At 47.5% G+C, this 22,084-nt stretch overlaps 1 protein-coding gene and 1 long non-coding RNA gene across 5 annotated transcripts in view; one reads left to right on the top strand and one right to left on the bottom strand.

Annotated features, from left to right (window-relative positions):
• The window catches only part of LPIN1 (lipin 1), a 112,579-nt gene that overhangs the window by 18,216 nt on the left and 72,279 nt on the right, over positions 1 to 22,084 (top strand). For all 4 annotated transcript variants that reach the window (XM_033124705.1, XM_033124703.1, XM_033124709.1 and 1 more), the window contains exon 2: positions 6,834 to 6,890. In XM_033124705.1, coding sequence (XP_032980596.1) covers positions 6,834 to 6,890 — 57 coding nt within the window. The remainder of the gene's footprint in view (positions 1 to 6,833; positions 6,891 to 22,084) is intronic.
• Positions 9,321 to 21,487, bottom strand: LOC117032951 (uncharacterized). Its single transcript, XR_004424817.1, has 3 exons — positions 20,897 to 21,487; positions 10,669 to 10,766; positions 9,321 to 9,655 (listed from the first exon to the last, which is right to left on the bottom strand). It is a non-coding gene; the product is annotated as an uncharacterized LOC117032951 (long non-coding RNA).

Raw genomic sequence — 22,084 nt, 5'->3', positions numbered from 1 at the left:
GCCCTAAATATTAAAGCATCAAAATACAGAAAAGATATGGTTAATACACCACGTAACATGGATACGTAAGAAAGACAAACCTTGGCTTGCATGGCATGGCCTTGCTAAGAAGGAAATCTTAGCAATGAGAACTGTGGGAGGAGTATGCTGAGATGTTAGCAGAGCAGGCTGGCCCGGCCTCCCTCACTCTGGCCTCAATCTGTCTCTGTCTCTCTGTCTCTCTGTCCCTGTCTCTCTTCTCACTCTGGCACCAACACCCACTCCTGTTTAGCCACTAATTTTTACTGCCCTCCCTCCATCCCAGCCTTCACGCGGCTTCTTCCATGAATCTCCCTCCTCAGACTTGAATTTCTTGAAACCATGACCTTGTCTTCCACAGGGGGATGGGTGGAGAGGGGACATGTGGATGACTGACCCCCCAGAGTCCGATACAATACCTGTTATTTCTGCAGCAGAATTTCTCCTGAATGAGTTACCTGAGATACAAAGACCATCATTTGCTCAGAGAAAAAGGGGTTGCATGCTTACGTGGTTTTGGGAAATACTGGGCTTTTTATTCCTTCTGGGAAACTGACAGCGTGCAATGATGTAATGAGGGCACTGAGAATCTATGTAGGAAAAAACAATCTTTCTCTTTGTCTTACCTGATGTTCCCGAATGTACCTGACTCACTGTGGAACTGGGTTTCGTTGAACACTTACTACCCTGTTTCCCTGAAAATAAGACCTAGTGGGACGATCAGCTCTAATGTGTCTTTTGGAGCAAAAATTAATATAAGACCCGGTATTATATTATATTATATTATATTATATTATATTATTATATTATGTTATATTGTATGATATTATATTATATTAAAACCCAGTCTTATAGTAAAATAAGACCGGGTCTTATATTAATTTTTGCTCCAAAAGACGCATTAGAGCTGATTGTCCGGCTAGGTCTTATTTTCGGGGACACATGGTACTATCCCATGAGAAAGCCCCAGGAACTGCTGCCATATTTAGGGGAGACTGGAGTAGGGGGCATGGCTTGACTCTGAGCTGCCCACTCATGGGCTTGGAGGGACCAGTCTTACAGGCATGGAGTCCAGGGCTTCACGGTGCCCAGGAGCCCACATAACTGGCCGACACCCTGGGCTCTAATCCTGGCCTGATCCTCACAGAGTCTCTGCTATGCCCTTGGCCTTGCCCAGCTTCCTGGATCAGGTCTTCTTTTCCAAATTCCTGGCTCCTGGCACAGTGCCTGGCAAACAGTGGGGGATCGTGAAGGCCTGTATTGAATGACTTCCTCACTGGAACCCACTCATTAGGGGCTATGTCCTTGTTTTCCAATCAGAACTTCTCCTCACAGAAACACACACGCGCATACATTTACAGTCTGTCTGGGTTCTTTTCTTAAACAGGCAAAGACGGCATTAAGCTCTGGCCCAGCTCCCCCACCCCTACTTGCTGGCTGTGTGACCTTGGCCACGTCCCCCGGCGTTCTCTGAGGGGTATATTGAGAACGCCATGCTTTCGTTCTTCCATACAACGATTATTTATTGACTATCTACCATGTGGTGGACCCTGTGGGGGGCACAGTGATAGAACCACAGACACTGTCCCTTATGGAGTCGGCTGTCGTTAGCTGGATAGTCAGACAAACAAATGTCATTTGCACACTGTGTTAAGAAAGAGTGACAAAAGTGTAGGGAGGGTGTAGCTGTGATGTGAGCAAGCTGAGGAGGCTTCTCTGAGGAGGTGACACTTGCTGTGGTCTAGGGGATGAGTGGTATGGAAGCAGCTGGAATGTATCTTGGGCAGAGGGAATGGCATGTGCCAAGGCCCCGAGACTGGATAGAGAAAGTGGAATAGAAGGGGATGAAAGGCCAGTGTGACTGGGTCAGAGGGATCAAAGGAGCAGTGGGAACTGAGACTGGGAAGTGGAGGGGAATTTGTTCACCAAGATAAGGAAGGGTTTAAAAATTGTACATATTTTATATTTTTACTGGAGTGGTTTTAATCATGGGGGTGACATACCAGGTTGTGTTTCAAAAAGATGATGTTAAGTGCAGCGTGGAGAGTGAGCTGCAGCCTGGCAAAAGGAGATGTGCGTGATCCCAGGAGGAGGCCGCGCCGGGAAGAAGAGTGGTTCCCCAAACATGTCCATGTCCCAATCCTCGGAACCTGTAAAGTTGTTAATTACATGCACAAAAAGAATTAAAGTTGCAGGCGGAATTAAGATTACTCAACACTGACCTTCACATAGAGAGACTATCTTGGATTATCCAGGGGGCCCAATGTCATCCCATGGGCTCAGAGAGTGCCTCCGAGAGATGGGACATCACAAGCACTCCACCTTCCCTGGCTAGCTAGCTTTGAATGTGGAGGAAGTAACAGTAACCTCACTTTGCAATTGAAGAAAAGGAATTTCTAAGACATGAAGTGACCTGCCCAAGACCAAGCCCTATAAAGTATTATGACCAGGGCTTAGATCCAAGTCCCCGACTACAGATTCTCTCTTTCCATTTCTATACTATTCTGGGCAACCTCCGGGGGACCCAGGTTACAGCCCGTTGGCCTGGCTGAGTTTGAAGTGGCTGCGGACCATCCACGTGGAGGTATCTAGCAGGTAGGTAGTCGGATGTGTGGCCTGGAGCTGAGGGGCAAGTTCTGCACCGGAAATACTGACCTGTAGGTCAACAGCGGAGCAGTTTCCCTGAAGTCTTTCTAAGGCTCAGTCTCCTCACCTGTAAAGAAAGGATGACAGTAAAATAGTTACTGCATAGAACTGATGTAAGAATCAAAAGAGATGACACTGAGTAAAACAGTAACGCACTACATACGGTAGATGTTAGTTGCCCTTCCCGGATGACGTCAAAAGTGGAAGACTCAATGTCAGGAATTGGTGAGCAGCTTCTGAACAACTGGCTCACTTTGACCTCAGTCATACCATGAACTGCAAATTATTTGGGCTCTTCTTTAGGCGTTGGTGGCCAGAGTCACCTTTCTGTTCTAAATAAGAAGGGCTCAGTGAAAGGCATGCTTGCGTTGGCCTCATTCTCGACTCTTTTTTTCCTTCTGTCCCTCACTTAAGTTTTAGCATATGGAAGGAACTGCCTTGGCCTGAACCTGAATGTTGTGTGCCCCCTCATTCATCCGTTGAAGCCCTAATCTCCAACGTGATGCTATTTGGAGCTGGAGCCTTTGAGGCTTGGAAATGTTAAATTCCTTAAAGGCCACGCAGCTCTCAGTGGGAGAACTGGGCTTCAAATCCAGGTTCATATGCGGTTTTCACTAAGATTGCTAACTGCTTGGTGCCTAGGGTCCAAAGCCTGGGCTTCCCATTGTGTGATAGAATTTTGATTGACCAACAGATGGTTGTGGGTGGAATGAGATTATTATCTTGTTGGCTTTGAGAGAAATTATTGTTGAAATACACGGGCTCACCATTTTTGGTGTTCTCGTGTTTATCTTTAATCTCTGAAATCAGAGCAAACTCTTGGGGGGTCACAGTCATTGCTCCCATGGCAGTCAAAATATATACTTGGTATTTGACTTGAAACTTCGTTTTTGACTGGGACCAAACCCAAGCATTGTTAAGTAAAGCTGCTGCCAGTCTTTCGGCCTACCTCGTGGCGTGTAATCAGTGTGACTATTGTACCCAGGCCATGCTGGCAGGCAGCTGGCTGTGCTTGTCCCCCTGAGGAATTTGAGTTGGATGGTCCAGAAAGTCTGTGCCCAACTTGCATGATTTTTTGCAGCATGCTGTTATATTCCAAAGGGCTGAAACAGAAGTTGTAACTGGATTCCAAGAAGTGTTTCCAATGCACTGTTCCGTTGAAACCGGGACTGAATTAATTGCCATATTAAGCAATTTATAGATGAAGAAACCAGTTGCCTTGCCCCACTTTCCCAACAAGGATCCAGACTTGGGTAGAATCTTGATTCATATCTGCCTTCCTTCCCAGATTCTGTCTTATAGGAAATCTGTCCTTTTTATTTCAGCTGTGGTTCCAGGATTCTAGAACAGTCCTCCCCAAATTGATCCTTCCAGCTTTCCTCATTGAGTTAGTGACATCATCATCTAACTGGTCACCCGCGGCCAGAAACTTCAGTCATCTTCAAAAATCTCCCTCTTCACCCCACCCCGACCCCCAACCAAGCCACTCACCAGCCCAGGAGACTACACCAAGCAGGAGGCGCTCACAGCGCCCCCTTCCTTCTCCCGACTGTTATCACCTTCCCTCACAGCCTGGCCTTCCTTTGCGGGAATCACCTTTAAATTTCCTACTCTGCCTCCATTACAAACGCCAGAGTGACTCTTGCACAACACAGATCCGAGCCCCCTGCTTCTCTGTGGCTCCCTTCTCGTGCTGTGGTTGTTCTCAAAGTGTGTTCTCTGAAGCCTCGGGGTTCTGTAGCCCGGAATGCGGACTCTAGGCCCCTTCCTTGATATGACCATGGCAGTGCCCCTTCTGTCTATTTACATATGGGCTCCTGCAAATGACCCCACTCGAGCCCTGTCTCCTGACCATAGGCACCTCCTGGGGCTACTCCATGCCCAGGTGCATGTGCCACAACTACTCTCCAGTCACGGTGCCCTCCTAGCCATTCCCCAAACACATGTGTGGTGCCTCTGTTTCTTTGCACATGCTTTCTTCTTTGCTTGACATGGCCTTTCTCCCTCCTCTCTTCTCCGAGAGCCCCACTTAACCTTCAGAAGCAGCTAGATGTCACCTCTGGATGGCACACAGCCTTCCCTGGGTTCCCCACTGGCAGGTTGTTGGCTCCCTCCTGTGCTCCCACTGCACCCTGGGCATGTCCTGACACCACCCCTGGCCACGACAAATTTTCTACACGAATTCCTGCCCCCCCCAACTAGATTATGAGTGATTCGAGGACAAGATTTGTATTTTACCCATCTCTGCATTCCCACTACCTAGCGAAGTACATGGTCCCTGAAAGAAACTCAATAAATAACGATGTAAAGCAGCGCCACGAACCACCAGCCGATCAACAATATGGGCTGGAAAGGCTCAATGCATCAGATGGAGAGCAGGTCAGGTGACAGGGAGAGGGAGTGCCAGGACAAGGGACATAGGAGTGAGGGGCTTCGAGGGTTGTTGATTTGGGGCTGTTTTAGTTGAAGTCAGAGCATATGTTTCTGAGCACCACGCAAGTCTAACTGAAGGCCTAGGAAAGCTCAGCCCGGCCCTTGGGCAGGCTGGGTGACACCAGTGTGACGGCCCTTTGGAAGCTCTAATCGGGGCACCTGCCAACACATGCACTGTGCAGGTCCTACTTGCTCAGACAATGCCACCCAATTGTCACCATAGCTCATGGTGTATGAGGCTTGGCCCTTCACCTGCATGGACTAGTCACAGCACACCTGTCAGCAACGTGGTTGTTGTTATGCCCACTTTACATAAGAGAAAACAAGCCCGAGTGGGCAGACAGCTAAGGAACAGTAGAGGCAGCACTTGAAGGCATGCCCCCTGGCTCCACATCCCCTCACTTTTCCACGTTGTCTTATCTCCTGAAGTTTCACTGATAGGTCACATGAGCTTTAGGGAGGACCAGAAGATGGCGTGAAGGAGGGGGGAGAGATTTATGACCTCATAGAGCACCCCGTTCTGCCCAGACCTCACACTAACTGAACGTGCACAGAGAAAAGCTACCACACCCTTCTTTTTTAATTTCCTTTCTTATTGAAATAGAGTTCACACCCCATAAAATTTACCATGTGAAAGTGTACAGTTCGGTGGTTTGTAGTATATTCACAAGGTATGCGATTACTACCATTATCTACTGTATTTTGCTGTGTATAATGTGCTCCCATGTATAATGTGCACCCATGTTTTTGGCCCAAAATTTCAGGGAAAAAAAGTTTTTATTTATGTATTTAAAAAAATTTTTTAATTGGGGAATATTGGGGAACAGTGTGTTTCTCCAGGGCCCATAAGTTCCAAGTTGTTGTCCTTCAATCTAGTTGTGGAGGGTGCAGCTCAGCTCCGAGTCCAGTCACCACTTTCAATCTTTAGTTGCAGGGGGCGCAGCCCACCGTCCCATGTAGGAATCGAACAAGCAACCCTGTTGTTCAGAGCTCGTGCTCTAACCAACTGAGCCATCGGCTGCCCCTCAAATTTTTCTTTGTTTACTCTTAGGTACTTGTTTTTTGTATTATAAAGGAATTTTAGCATTTATTTTTAGCATATTATGATACAAGAAATTTTACGTAACAAATAATTACAAAACACAAGAACAGATAGATACAAGCTTATGATATTTATGTATCATAGAAGGCCAAGAACTCTTCTTTGTCGTTGCAAGTTCGTGGTAAGTTCAACAAAACTGATTATCATATGCCAGGGTATTATTTTGCACACGGATACCGTTATTGATTTCTAGAGGTACACTTCTAACTCATAAACATAAATAAAAGAATTAAAAACATTTATATAGATACAGAATTAGTACTATCATGTTTTCCCGAAAATAAGATCTAGCCGGACAATCAGCTCTAATGCATCTTTTGGAGCAAAAATTAATATGAGACTTGGTCTTATTTTACTATAAGACCGGGTATAATATAATATAATATAATATAATATAATATAATATAATATAATATAATATAATACTGGGTCTTATATAATATAAGACCGGGTTTTATATTAATTTTTGCTCCAACAGATGCGTTAAAGCTGATTGTCCGGCTAGGTCTTATTTTTGGGGAAACACAGTACTTATGTATAATGTGCATCCTTAATTTTTCCTCACAAATTTGGGCAAAATACGGTAATTCCAGAACATTTCCATGAAATAATTTCTAATGTTTTTGTTTTTCAGATTCCAATCATGAGAGACCCCGGATGGATTCGAAATGTGTGGTCTTCAAACATTAACGTGAGTGAAGTTACTGTGAATGTCCTAATTATACGGTTACATTTTGAGATGAGAGAAAAGACTCTTGGTGGCTGAGTGCTGTGGGCAGATGCAGTCCCCAAACCAGGACCCCACCGCTCAGCTGAGGCTGGCGCATTGTCCTGGGGCACTTTCCGAAGGCTGGAGAAGCCCCAAGGGACTAAGAGCATTTTGGCTAGCTTCTAATCTCTTCTCCCTGCATCCATCTTCTCCTAGGCATCGATTTGATTTTGTCACCTCCCTGATTACGCAGCATTCTGGAGTTTCCTGTGCCAACAGGAAAGGTTCATATCAGTACTCCTGCCATTGCTGCCACATGTATCTGATAAGAGCCCTTGCAGCTGCCCCAGCCCCTCAGGGCCCTTCTGCAGATTCTGCTCCTTCCTCCTGCACCTGTTGCTTCCTTTGTCCTCCTGCCTCGTCTCAGTGACCTATGCCTGGTCCCAAAGCCTTAGCCAGGCCCTTCAGATTGTCTCTGCGACTGTACTTAGTGCTTTGTGCTCTGTTCTGCCCATGGAGGCTGTCTTTTGGGATCGCCCTAGACCCCCAAGTTCAGCAGGCTGAGGGCCAGCACCACCTCCACCGCTCACGCCCATTTCAGCTTCCAGATGCTCTTGCTTGACCTGGCTCTCTAAGCCCTGGCTGTTTGGGTTGTGGTCCCAACCTACTTCCTTGTGCACTCACCTGGCCGGAGCTACACTTTCAGCTTCAGCAACATCATACAACTTGCTATATACCCCATAGATCTTAAAGCTGAGATCCTTGTCTGTGGAGAATAGATGTGAGGTAATAAGTTTGCAGGTAGAGAGGTTTCAGAAAGGGCTATCGGACGGTCCAGGGAAGAAGTGAGAAAGCCTGAACCCTTATTTGTCCCTCTGTGGCCTGTCCTAAGCCATGGGGATATAGAATAAAAGGAACAGTCTTCGCTCCCAAAGAGCTCAGTCTAGAGAGGGACTTCTCTAGAGTGTGGACAAAGGGGATTTGCAGGAGGCTCGTGAGGCTTAGTGCCATGCCGGCCAGAGCGAGAGAGTCTTCCTTGAGATGAGACCAGAGGCCCCAGGTAAATGCAGGAAGAAGGCTGCTGAGGAAGGCCTGGCCCCGGGAACTCTGTGAGAAGTTCTATTTCCGAGGGGATTGGCAGGGGCGGGGCCCAATCAGAGGCCAGGAATGCTGACCTGTGGGCAGTTAGTGGCAGTTGAACCTGGAGTGAGGGGAACCATCCTCTGTGGAGGAGAGAAGGGGCAGGAAGTCCCGGTAAGTGTGTCCCTCTCCTGTGGATAGGCATGCAGGCTGCCAGTCATGAGGTGGTCTGAGGCTGCTTCCCATGGCCAAACCCCCATTTTCCAGGCCCAGGGGGCTGGAGCCCACGGCCAGCAGGTTTCCAGCCCCAGGCTAAGCCCCAGTGGCTGTGGCATAAAGAGAAGAGGGCAGGGAAAAGAATCCGTTAGGTCTCTACTTCTCGCCCTGTCCTGGGCCCTTCACAGAGCTCATCTAGTGACAAGACAGGAAGCAACGGACAGGAGAGTCGACATAGGAAGTTTCTGCTTCAAGGGCGAAATTATAGAAAATTGTTACCATCTAAGCAGGGGCACTGGTTTAGGAGTCCAAAGTCCTGGCACATGTGACATTGAGCAAGTTAGCTAACCTCTCTGAGCCTCAGTAACTTCTGTGTACATTGGGACATCATTCAGTTCTAAACATAAAGGGCTTGCTGTTTAGCACAAGGCATTGTGTAGAAGAGAAATGGGGTTTGTAATGCAGCATTTCAAAAAATGCTTCCAAGACAAGGTGAGCCACGTATGGCCTTGAAAGAGGCATAGGTTGGCCAGGCATGGAGGTAAGGAGGAGCCCGGAGCGTGCGGTGGGAGGAGGGGAGCAGTGGGAGGGGAGCGTGGAGGAGAAGCAGGGTGCTGGTGACCAGGGGGCCTCATCTGCTTTTCTAAAGACCTTGGACTTGATCCTATAGGTAGTAGAGGCATTGAAGGGCCTTACGTAGGCAGAGTTGTTTCAGATCTGCAGCCCTATTAGAGGGTAGTCATGGGGGGTGGAGGGCGCCTGGCTGGAGGCAGGAGACAGGAGTTCGTTGTTGGCCGGGCTGAGTTTGAAGTGCCTGCGGACCACCCACGTGGAGGTGTCCAGCAGGCAGGCAGTCGGATGTGTGGCCTGGAGCTGAGGGGCAAGGTCTGCACCGGAAACACTGAAATGTGCCTGGGTCATTGGTAGGGCAGTGTCACTGAAGTCTCTAAGGGGGGCAAAGTCACCCAGGGAGAGTGTATGGCATGGGGCGGTGGGTGAGGGCATGTAGGTGGGTTTCCAATCAAAGTGTCTTCTTATCAAAGTAATTGGTAATTTTTATTCTGTTACCTTAGGAGGTAAGTTTATAACTTCCAAAAGTGCTTAGTGATGAGAAAACCAAAAATGAAGGGGAAGAACCATGGGGCAGAAGACTCAGAATCTCCCTCTGTCTCTGACTGTCTTCCACATAGTTACGTTGCAGCTGTGCTAGGTACCGGGATTCAGTGATGAGTGTGCCATGCTTGGTCTTTTCCTTCAAGCATTCACCAACCAGTAGAGGAGACAGAGTATCTACAATGACATGGTGACAACGCTTTGTGAAATGTACCACAATGGAGTCACATGTGGGCTCATTCATACAGAGCAGCCAGTGATTAAATCTTCATGGACTTGAGGACATTTGTGGACAGGCTTCTGTAAGAGGTCTGGCTCTCAGTTTGAAGACTCTGGCCCTGCAAAGCAGAAACACAAAGAAATGCTCCCCGGGACACCTACTCCTTCTATCCCCATGCACGCGCGCAGATTCATCCAAGGCAAAGGGCCTTGCATTCTAGAGGGACAGTCGAGCAGCGAAAGGTCCACCCAGACTACTTAACTGGTCTTGCTCAGGTGGCAGATGCTGTGCTGCAATTTGTTACGTTGAGCCTGCCTCATCCTTCCTGTTGTGTTTACAAGGAGCAGCTCACACTTGAAAACACCTCCTCCTTGGCCACCCTGTGCTTTGATTGCAACATTTCTAAGAAGAGCAACAATTCCCAGAATTCTAGAGTATCTTGGCCCTGTTACATGAAACCATATTTTGCTTATTCCTTTTATTTCTTGTTGTCTTTAGGTTTGACAAAGGACTGGATTAAAAATGTAGTTTTCTTGGAGGGAGCCCATTTTTGTAGGAGGAGGAAGTGAAAATGTGCCTAGATTTAAATTTATTTTTGAAGAATTTTATCAAAGTGCTTCAGGTGCCTGGTCTCTAGAAAATCAGCTAGGAAATGCTAGCTCACGGTTAAAGCCGGTTTCCTCTTCCTGTCCCCAGTCTACGTAGCTCCTTTGCACATTATCCTATGGACTCGCACTCTGACAGAGGAGAGTCTCGCTGATTCTCACAGAATGTCCTGTGCAAAAGCCTTCTCCTTTCTTTACTCTGCCATTTACGTGTAATCTCACCTGGTTTGAGTTTGTTTTGTTCAGAGTGTGCCTTTCTCTGTATGGAGTTTTCCTTGTGGGGCCGTGGGTTTTTCCTGGAACTTATGTTGGCCTTTCTTTTTACTTGTTAGGAGGAGCAGCTCCCTGACTCCCTGCCTGTCTCTTTCGCCCCCCACCCCCCAGCACACACACACACACACACACACACACACACACACACACACGAAGGGGGCTGTACCCCCCTTTGCAGGTGTTCCAGGTTGTAGCTCGCTCCGTATTATTTCTTCAGTTAACCCTTCCCTTTGCTGTCACCTTACAAATGTACCTGAGTATCTTTTCCATTGAAGGTGCCCCTTCTGTTCTCTTCATTGTTGTGAGATTGTACGGTCTGAAGTTTCCTTGAAATGCAAGGTCTGAAGTTTCCTTGAAATGCAATGAGATACGTGGCAGTAAAGGGAAAATAAACGCCTGCTTGTCTGTTCTGCTCCACCTGCCGTCTGCCCAGGTGTTCTTTCCTGTCCAGCACTGCTCGTGGAGCTATTGCGCAAGTGTCTGACGACAGTCACTGAATTGCCACCCAGCAGTGCTGTGCTGCCTCTCCTCCCCAATTGCTTTTCTTAAAAAAACACATGAATCATTATAGTCCCTCTGCATCGCGTATCTGGCGTGGATTAGTGACAGGCACCAGCACAATCAGATCCAACAATAATGTATTTAGTTAGAATCTTCTAGAGAATGGTCATTTCCTGTTCAGTGAATTCTTAGGGTTTGTAGAGCCATCCCAAAGCCCCTTTCTCATTTGTGCATAGAAACATTGTATGAATGTCTCATTTTAATGTGTTTTCTTAATCCTTCCATTTACCAATCCCTTCTCCCACCCAGTGGGTGTCTTGTTCTGAGTGGCATGTCCTTGTTTTCTCTGTATATGTACCAGATGGTGACCTCTTTGAGGACAGAGGCATCTCTTAATCGGTCAACCCCCACGTACGTTGCATACAGTAAGCACTCAGAAATGGCTTGTGTAAACGAGTGCATTCTTCGGGACGTCCCTCCTGCTTCATTCACGATAAGAACGCTGATATTTTTAACAGCAGTATATGCCTAGTTACTTTTTATTAGCATGAGTATATTTTTATTAGAGTTTATTTTTGTTATTCTTACTACTATAAATATATATTAGCAACCAGCCATTATGGCCCTTGATATGGTATTTGAGCATTCATTTAAAAATATTTATTGAGTACCTACTAAGTGCCAGGCACTGTGCAAGTTACCTAAACAGAAATGGTCTGTCCTTCAGAGTCTGTCTGCTGGCGAGGGATTTTATAATAATTGCACACACAAATGGAACATTTGATTATAATAAATATTTTGAATGAAAGATACGTAGAACAGTGAGAGTGTCTAACAAGGAGAATTGACATAGTTGGGGAGGTTAGTGATGCTTGAACTGAGGTCGAAGAATGAGTAGCAGTGAACCAGGTGAAGAAGGGAGGGGATTCTTTGTAGCGGAAACATGTGCAAAGGCCCTGGGGTGGAAGGAACAGGGCAAGCTTAAAGAAATGAAAACGATCCAGTATGGCTTCAGCTTAGGCTGCATGGAGAAATAGCAAAGCCAGGGCAGCGGTGGCACCTGACATGTAGTCAGATGTTTGATACTGGAGAAGCCGAGGGTTGGGGGAGATGTCTGTCAGAGCGATGCTCCCTCGTTCTGATGCTCTCTGGCTGGTCCATCTGCCTCTGAGTCTCCCGAGGACCCTGTGGATGAGTTGAGCATTACCTGAGCTCTGTGATCCTGGGGTGGATTCGCCATTACAAAGCGACAGAAGGGAACTCAAACTGAGTAGTGTTGGGACAAGGATAAATGCTGCCTCCATCCCTTCCTCCCCTTTGAAATTCAAGAAACTCCCAACTGATTCTTTGTCTTGCGTATGCTGCGCTCTGCCCAGAATTTCCTCTGGGTTAGTGGTGCCCAAACCTTCACTGAGACTTCCTCAGGGGACGGAGAGGGGAGAAGAGAAAGTATTGGGTGGGATGTTATCCATTTTCGAGTTAAAGTCAATTCATGTTAATTCCTAATTCTGAAACTATCTCAATAGATTTTGAAATGATGAGACATGCCGAGGGTGTCACGGACCCAGGATTGAAAGTTACCATCCTGTGTGTGTGTTTGGCGCGGGCGGCAGCGGGCAGGGATGATGATGTACGGTGTCTGCACCCAGGAAGTCACATCTCAGACAATGGAAGTGATCGGTCAGAGCTGGTGATCCTCTGTTCCCCGCTTCCTCACTTTCCGATGTGGAGAACAAGGTCTTGAGGTGACACGTACAGGGTCTCGCAGGTGACAGAGCACAGCCCAGACGGAACCCAGGTCTTCAGTTCCTTAGAACCAACCCTGTGTAGGACACCCCAGACTCCAGAAAGACTTGAGGGATATTTTACTGGGCTTGTATCCTCCCTTTTCTGGGAGGAGAAAACACAGAGTTTGGCTGAGGCCCAGGTCACATTTAGTGTAGAGATCAGGGACAGCCATGTTCCCCGTGGGGGACTTGGGGGACTTACGCATAGACCCTGGGGTCTGGCCTGGCCAATCCACCCCAGGACCACAGAGCTCAGTTAATGCTCAACTCATCCACAGGGTCCTCGGGAGACTCAGAGGCAGATGGACCAGCCAGAGAGCATCAGAACGAGGGAGCATCGCTCTGACAGACATCTCCCCCAACCCTCGGCTTCTCCAGTATCAAACATCTGACTACATGTCAGGTGCCACCGCTGCCCTGGCTTTGCTATTTCTCCATGCAGCCTAACGTGAAACTCACTAGAATCTTTCAGAACCGGCTTTCTCTCAGAGTCCCTTCAGAGTTCTCTAGTCCCTTCTCTCCTCTTGGGGCCAAAGCCTCGGTTGCCTTTTCTGGGCAGCGTGGGCTTCCCTAGAACAAGTTCCTCCTGGAGGCGGCGGGGAGAGCAGCTAATTCAATCCCCACACGGGAGGAGCAGGTGGCAGTGTTCCGAGCCCGATCTGCCCGCCTCCACCCAGCACTGTTCCTCTGTGGGTCGGGGACATGGGTGGCACAGTGGAGCTTAACCCGGAATTCTCAAACTGGTTTTGCACAAAAGACTGCAGCTCACTCTGGAAGACAGAAAGGAAGAGAGAGAGCTGATTCATGGAGTCAGGGCTGGGACGAGCATGAAGGGAATCGAGTTCAATTTGCTGCCTCGTGATCAGAACTCTTCACCTCCTTTTTCAACCAGGGGTCCGGTCGGGAGCTCCCAAGCTCCAGACACAGCCCAGATGGTCCCTGCCCAGGCATGACTTGTCTCCTGAGGTCCTTTTATAGTGATCACAAATCTACCTCGTTTCATTCTTTAGATCCTTGGGAATGTACAGATAAACATAATCCTCGCATGTCACCCTTGGCTACTAGGCCACTGTTTCCCCATCTCCCACTCCCCACACTGGGTTTTCTTTTGCAGGTTAAATAGCTTTGGTTATTGTGCTCAGAGCCAGCCTTTCATGCTGGGTCATTCCCTTCCAATGAGGTGTGCGGCTGTCCTCATGGCTCTTAAGTCTGATGGCCGGCACTGAATACAGCTTTGTGAGTGTGGCCTAACATGCAGAGAATACCAGGAAAAATGACTTCCTTGGTTGCAGGCTAACAGAAGTGTATCCGTGCAGCCCAACACGACAGGGAAATGCAAAGGTCTGGGATCTCACTCTATGGAGGCTGGCGGGGTGCCTCGTGGCCCAGTGGACATGCCAACCTGAGGAACACCCCTCCCGGTCTCAGTAGAATACTATACATTTTTGAAGATGAGAATCACGATTTAAGAAGCGAGTAATTATTAGACCCCAAATTTTGGTGAGGAGGGGTTGACGTGATCTATAGAGACCATAGAAGCGCCTAGTATTTAGCTGAAATGATCTGTAGCTATGGTAGGTACTGCTGCCTCCAATGGCATTCTCTCAGGACAGTTGAATATGCGAAGTTCGCACACGATCCCCTGAAAGGTGCTGTGTTACATGATGACAAGCGAACAAAGCAATGTACAAATGCCAGGCAGTTACTAGAACGCACTGCCCAGCCTTTTACCGTCAGTAACCACGAATCCATCCAAGGTACCATGAGCTGGAGATGAAAGAAAAAATTGTCTTCTTTGTAGGAGCTTCTTTCATATGTGACTTTGTCATCACGATTCAAAAGCACCATCCAAAGAAGATGTGGTAAGCAGGTTTTGGGTGTCTGGAAGACCAGGAGAGCTGGCTCTGACTTGGCATTTTCTCAGAGCGAGAAGACCCATGGGTCATGAACCTTCCACTCTGATGTATAACATTAGGTAGTAGGCATTCTGGTCATGCCCAAGGAAATGGCTTATGAGAAGAGAGACCCACTCTGGTCCGAAGCATTTGTGTAAAAACTGGGCTGAGCAGGGCACTGGATGTCTCCTGCTGTGCGGCCAGAAGTCTGGGCTCCCAGAGTCACACCTGAGCAAGACTCTGTGTGCTTTATGGGATTCTGTTCTGACCGTATCATAACTTTCCACTTTGAACACCATTTAGAACTATTTTTAGTTGCTTGGACAATAATTCAATAACTGTATCCTGTACTTAGTCGTCATTTTTGCCTATGGCTTAGGCATTTCAAAGAGCTCATATATAGCTTACATTTCTTGGAATTGATGCTTTTTCTGCAATGACATTTATTACTGACATCTCTTAACAGTACATTTAGTAGATAACACCAAATTTTCATGCTTTGTAAAAAATAGATAAGGTAATTTATTCCCTCAACATTTCTTCAATGTGTTGGAGTGCAGCTTTCTGAATTAAAAGTCTCTTCTAGTTAGCTTGTTGTGAATTCAAAAATCAGCAAGGCAAAATCCAATTTCATGCAAGGGTTTGGTAATGCTGTGCTCCAAGCTTTCTACCGGCACCAGTGTTGACCAGGCTTTGTTCTGAATTCAGTGCTGGTTTCAAACCAGCTGCACACAGCAGCCTTACTCAGTCCTCACTCCTAACTTCTTCTCTCTCTCTCTTTCTCTGAGCACCACTACATACTGACATCATAACTCCAGTGACGTCATCACAATCCTGCCACTCAACCCTGAGCATTTCCTGAAGTCTTTGCAGAGAGCACAGATGAAAGGACGATAGAGAGGGAGAGAAAATGGTAGGGCAGGAGGTGGGGCAAGAGAGAGAAGGGTAAGACCATGCCTATCCTGGCAACAGCCAATCAGTGGTGGCCTAGGCTGCTGAGAACTAGACAACGAGGAGAAAGGAAAATCAACCAGGAGGCCAAAGTTCCCATGAGCAGTGATGTCCATATGAAGCGGACGGAAGTTTGATGGGGTCCTATCAACATGCACTCCAAAGGGAGAGCCCAGGCTTTCTTCAGCAGCTAAGGTAAATGGCAGGCAGGCAGGCTGGTGCGGAATGAGCTTTCAGTCGCTTCCCTACGTGCCAGCTTCTCAGGCACAGAACTCCCCGAAGAATGATATCAGTGACTGAAATCTGGGGACACTAGAACCCTATAACAAGACTTGGGGAGTTTCGATTCTGTCTTCTGCTAACCGGTTTGCTGTGGGCTCCTATATAGCTCTCTTCATCTTCTAAGGGTAATTGATGGCCTCCTGGAGTTCTTTTAAGAATGATAAGCCATGGTCCATAGCTGTAAAATTCTAATTTATACAAATACTTTTTCCCAATGTTTTATTTTATTAACATGGGAAATGCAAAGGCAGTGTCATTTAGGTCCCAGTGTGTGATACTGAATGTATTTTCAGGGAGTTCTCCAAATTGGTGCCTGATAGGAAACTCCGAGTCTAATTCCTGTTAGAAGGACAAGAGGCAGTAGGGACAGGAACTTCGATTCCCAAACCGGGACCCAAGGAGCCCACAGCGTCTTTGTGAAGTAGGTGAGGTTTGCCTTCGTCCACCCCCAACCCGTCCTTTCTCCCTTCATTTATTCCAGAGAGCTGAGGTGTTTGTAACACTGAGAGCAATTGGTAATACAGTAGGAACCAGCAAACGGGTATTTATAGGAAGTACAATTTCATTGGGATTTTAAGATAATGGGTTTTTTGTTTGGTTTTGTTTGGTTTGGTTTCTGGCTTGGAAGCGGGGAGTTGTCCGAGATTTCTCTAAACAGCCAGCTTGTGTAGACAGACACTCACACTAGGACCCCTGGCCAGGAAATGCGAGCACTGTTCCCCAAACACTTTTGTCTCCCCATCTCTGCCTTTCTTGAATGGCTGACTGAAGAAACAAACCAGTTTTCCTCATCCCTAAAAGGACTTCAATGTGGGGAGAACAAGGGCTCTCATTTCCCTGCCTGGGGTCAGGATTTAACGCCCACAGAAAAGGTGCCGCCCACATCCTGCCTTGAGCCTGCGTGGCGATGGGTGGTGTTACTGCTGGGGCTGCCATTTTCATCTTCTCAAAAATGGGTACATTTGTACATTTTGTCCCTCTGTTAATTCTCCATGGCAACCAACTCCTGCTCATTGCTCGCCTGGGTAATTGGGTATCTAGACCATCGTAGACGTCGTCTACCTGAGTTGCCTTTGCTGCCCAGTCTTCCTGTTGTCATATTATGGCCTGCCCACCGTGGCCAGATGGCAAAGACAGAACGACACCTCACCCCCTTATGTAGCCAGGCTGATTCAGCCCGTTCCATACATCTTCTCAAGTTAAACGACTGCTGGTCCTTGGGTCTGGGACTCGACAGAACCATGTGTCACATATGATTTGTCCGAGTTGTGGCGTGGCCATCTGTGTTAGCTTATTGCTTTTATCCAAAGGAAAAAAAGAAACTTCCGGTACTTTTAGGACAGGAGCTCGTTTTGCACCTTGGAGGGAGGCATGGCACCTGCCGAAGGTTGGCGCCTACCCTCCCAGAAATTGGGAAGTAGGGCCACTACCTCCCTTATTGTTCACGTTCCACACAGATGGTTTCCAGGACCTTCAGACGTTTCTGAGTTGTACAGATGTCTAGGGGCTTATTTCACTTTTAAAAAGATTTATTTACATCTCAGAGTTCCAGAGAAATAAGTTAATAATAAGAAGTGCCACATAATAAATGCTCTAAGAAAGGGAGGAAGACAATTTCTTCCTTTTATTGTACCAGGGAAGATTAGATTTCTTCTCAATCAGTATTGACCCTACACCAGAAAGGGGCAGTTGAGTCACAACAGTACAGTTCCTTTTGCAAGACTGAAGGCACAAGGTATGGAGAGAGAGCCCAAAAGGTAATAGAGAAAGTGTTCCCATGGCAAGTGACCTTAAGGTAGCCATTCGTCGGATGTCAGCAGCCTGTCTAAGACTTGTGTATTGTAGGTTGAGAAGATGACCTGGGTCAGTCCGGTTTCTCTCTCAAAGTTTCAGAGGTAGGGGACTGAAGTGGAAGGGTCATGTAAAAGTCACGTGAAGGGCAATGGTACATGATGAGCTGTGTGTGGCCAGCTTGATGAGGGAGGAGACCATGGGAGGAAGCAGAGGAAGCAAGGTGGGAGAGAGAAAGGAGGCAGAGCGAACCAAGTGCAGAGAAAGTGAGTGAGAGGGAAGCCGCCATAGATCAAGGCCCATTTCTGGAATTCCGGGCTCCTTTCACTGTATCATACTCCATACACGCACACGCACGCACAGGCACACGCACAGGCACACACACACTCACTCACTTTACTTGAGTTGGCTTGTATGGGTTCCGTTATATGGATATTTAGAAAAAATCTACATTATATGTTGACTCTTGGCATCAGGGGCTGGTTGAGGGGAGGGTGGGCTTTGAGAGAGAGAATGACAGTCAGTGAAGGTAGAGCATGAAGGGAAGTGGACCTTTAGAGCACTGGCTCTTAGATGTGACTGTCTCATGGGGAGTCTGCAATATGCTGCTTCCTGGGTCCCACCCCAAGGACTGTGGTTAGTTGATGCAGACTGTGGTCTGGGCACTGAGCGTTTTAACAGTTCCCCAGGTGATTCTATATGGGACAAGTTTTCACGGGAAACACTGCTTTAGAGTGTGAGGGGTGGGTGAGAATGTTCAATTCTAGAATTATTTCATTTATTCTACCGTGTTTCCCCGAAAATAAGACCTAGCCGGACAATCAGCTCTAATACGTCTTTTGGAGCAAAAATTAATATAAGATCCAGTCTTATATTATATCATATTATATATTAGACCCGGTATTATATTATATTATATTATATTATATTATATTATATTATATTATATTATATTATATTATATTATATTATATTATATTACATTATATTATATTACATTATATACGGTATATTATGTATATTATATATTATATATATTATATTATATATTATATTATATTAGACCCAGTATTATATTACATTATATTATATTGTATTATATTATATGTATTATATTATATTATATTATATAAGACCCGGTGTTGTAGTAAAATAAGACCAGGTCTTATATTAATTTTTGCTCCAAAAGACGCATTAGAGCTGATTGTCCGGCTAGGTCTTATTTTTGGGGAAACACAGTAAGAACAAGAGATGATGAGATCCATGATTTGAGGTCTCAGAGTGTAGAGTTACTTCCCACCACCAACCCCAGGTTTTAGGTCAATGATTAAAGACATTGTATTTTGGTTCCAGGCAACAAGTAGGTGTCAATGTGGACGGCTCTTGGCAAGCAGCGTTTAAATTCTGCACGTTAACAGTATGGTATGTTGGCAAAGCATGTCCTTTTTTGCCTTTCTGTTTGCTTAGAGCTGAGACAAAATTATATCATTTAGCAGCTTAGATTTTATCTTAAGTGGGGGCAAACAAAGATCTATCAGCTGAAAAGTTTAGTAGCTGAACAATTACCTGGCCCAGCTCAGAGCACTGTAACAGGTTGCACAGCTCCTTCTTTGTGGGAACCTGATTTTATTCCGGAGTCAGCTTCTCCTACTGAGGTCAGAGGCTGGGTCACTATGCTTAGCTTTGTGGTCCAGGTTTCTGGTGGGGTTCCACCTTCGTGACTTCATCTAAGGCTACTTTACCTCCCTATTTCCACATGCCATCATCACATTGGGAAGTACGGCTTCAATATATGAACTTGGAAAGGGTGACGGACATAAAAATTTAGTCCATAGCAGATGCATTTCTCAGTTGAATTCCAAATATGTTTTCTTCTTGGGTAGATTTATCTCGTATGGACTCACATATGGCCTTGCCAATGATTAAAACATCAGAAAATCTCATTCCTGCCATCTCATCTCATCTCTCCTCTTCCCTTCCCTTCCCCACCTTCTCCATAATCCAGCAAGACGCTGCTCTGCTGTGCCTGGCGTCTGTTCTGGTTGGCAAGTGCTCGTGCCACACCAAACAGTGTATGTATGAATCCTGGACGGGCAGAGATGAGACAAATGTCCACTGTGAGGCTGGGGGAAGCTGGGAAGGGTGAAGACCTTATAGCTGAACTTACACACCCTGATCTGAAATCCACACCCAAGGTCATAACATCCAAGGCGCGTGGGCTGTTTTATGGAGACTGGGTCCTGCGGACCCGGAAGAGGCGACAAGTATTAGTGTAGCAAAAATATCTTTCTTGTCCTAGTCTGGCTCATCAGGAATCTTCCGCGTTTGGCCAGAGCAGAAAGGGTGTCCCAGCCCCTCTTGGTCACAGGGGACACAGGCTGGGAACCACTGGTAGGGCAGGAATGGGACTTGCTGTGTACCTCCCTCCCCCCGTCAGGGGCCACCCAGGGCCTTCCTCCAGCCGCTGCACACACCAGGCCGCTCTGCAGGTGCTGTTCCCTCTCCCATCCTTCTGCTCCTCCATGACCGGCCTAGATTAGGCCAAATTAGTGCCTGCTCAGGCCACTGAATTTGGCTGAATTCTCCTCTTCAGGGGTCGAGCAGATGAAATCCTGCAGAGGTGTACAACCCTTGGGCTCATAGCAGTGCTGAGCCGGTCGACAGTTTTTATATGTATTTGTGTAATTGGCCGTGATTACTGCCCCAACCATGCACTCACTGAGCACAGAGGCCCTGTCTGGTTTGCTCCCCCAAGGGGAGCCCCCAGCACTCCACACAGGGCCTGGCACAGGGCAGACACTCAATAGAGGAGGGTTGAACGAAGCCAAGGGCTTGTGACTGAGCGAGGGGGACGGGTGGTGGCTGCTCTCCAAGTGGGCCCACTGGGCACAATGGGTCCCGTGGGTGCAGCCCTCTCTGCCCCAAGCCTGGGGAGTTTCCTTGCTTCCCTGCTGCACTGTGTGCATGGGTCCCATGAGTCTTTGGCTGTGCCCAGCGCATGGCCGAGGGAGGGTACTCAAGGCTTCCTAATTAATATATCTGTTAGGGTGAGTTGGGGTGGTGTGGTCACCAAGATCCAGCTATGGCCAACTGTCAGCCTCTCCCCTTTATCTTCCTGTGACTTCTTTCCCTCTGCACGCCTCAGCCCTAATCTACGATCCTCACCCTAATTTGGGGGTGGGCCCTCTGTGCTTTGGTTCTAGACATTTGCTCCCCCTGGTTTGCCCTCCCCCTTGCTCCTCTCCCCATGGAGCCCAGGGCCTCTCGTACCCACCTCTTCTCCCATGAAACTTACTTCGGTTGGCCAGTCCATCGGCATCCAGGCGCCTGGTCCTCTGCCTGATTTCCAGGCTTCTCTGTCCTCTGCCCTCTGAAGAAGTGAGGTGGCACCAGGGATCGCTGGTTCCCACCTTGAGGCTTCAGCAAGGCACTGTCCCCACTGAAGTCACCTCCTCAAGGGCCCCAGCCAAAGACTGGCCTTGGATCCTGAGGAGATCCCTTCCCTTCCTGGAAGCCCTGGGCTGCCAGAGATGAATGCGTCGTTGTTCACGTCACTGAACACGGCCCTCTGCAGGAACACTTCTCTGTTCCTCTCTGCCGGGCAATTACAGAGCTAACCACCGATGCCACCCCTCACTTGTCAGGAGACCAGTCCATTGTATACCCACCTACAGTATTTGGTGGGGATGGTCCTCCTCCTGCCTCCCCTCCCAGGAAAATGATGTTATTGTCACTGGCTAAAAGTGGGGAGGTTTCCAGATAACAGGGCTGCTTACACCACTCTGGTCGCTTTTATATGCAGAGGACTAGTCCTTGTTTAGCCTTACACCTCCTTAGCAATACCATGTTCTCTGGGTGTCCCTCCTCAAAGGGCGGCCAGCAGCCTTCTGAGTCCTGGAGGGCGGTGAGCTGGGCTAAGCACTGAACACATCCTTCTGGGAATCACCACTCCTCAATGTATGGGCTTCTAGAATTTAAAACTCTTTCAAGTCAGCAGCACTCATGCTATGTAATTTACATGGTGGCCTTTTGCAGCCTTAAAATGGATCGACGGATTGAGCATCTGCCTCCCGCCCCCCACTTTCCAGATTGTGAAACTGAGTCTATGGAATCAAGGATGCATGCATTGCTTTGCCCTGCCATCACTCACCCCTCCTTCCTCCTCTAGCCAGCTAGAGCAAGTTTTATTCATCCTGTTCCTTCTTGTCTTCCTACTTCTCTTCCGAACTGGGCTGAAAACTGCAGGTCCTGGGATTGGCCAAGAGGATCACCTCAGCCACAGTGGCTGAGTCACAGCTCTTACTACCCAGTTGCTGACAACACAGCAAGGGCCCTCCCAGGGGGACTCCAGACAAGGCCCATCAGAAGTGCCAGGGCTTTGTTGAATCCAATTCAGTTTATGGTGAAATATGAGCCTAGTGTGTGTTTTCTCCTAATTACTTGTTTGAAAAAATTCCCCCCT

The sequence above is a fragment of the Rhinolophus ferrumequinum genome, chromosome 13, assembly GCF_004115265.2.
Source record: "Rhinolophus ferrumequinum isolate MPI-CBG mRhiFer1 chromosome 13, mRhiFer1_v1.p, whole genome shotgun sequence".
Taxonomy (NCBI): Eukaryota; Metazoa; Chordata; class Mammalia; order Chiroptera; family Rhinolophidae; genus Rhinolophus; species Rhinolophus ferrumequinum.
This window is presented reverse-complemented; position numbering and strand designations above follow the sequence as displayed.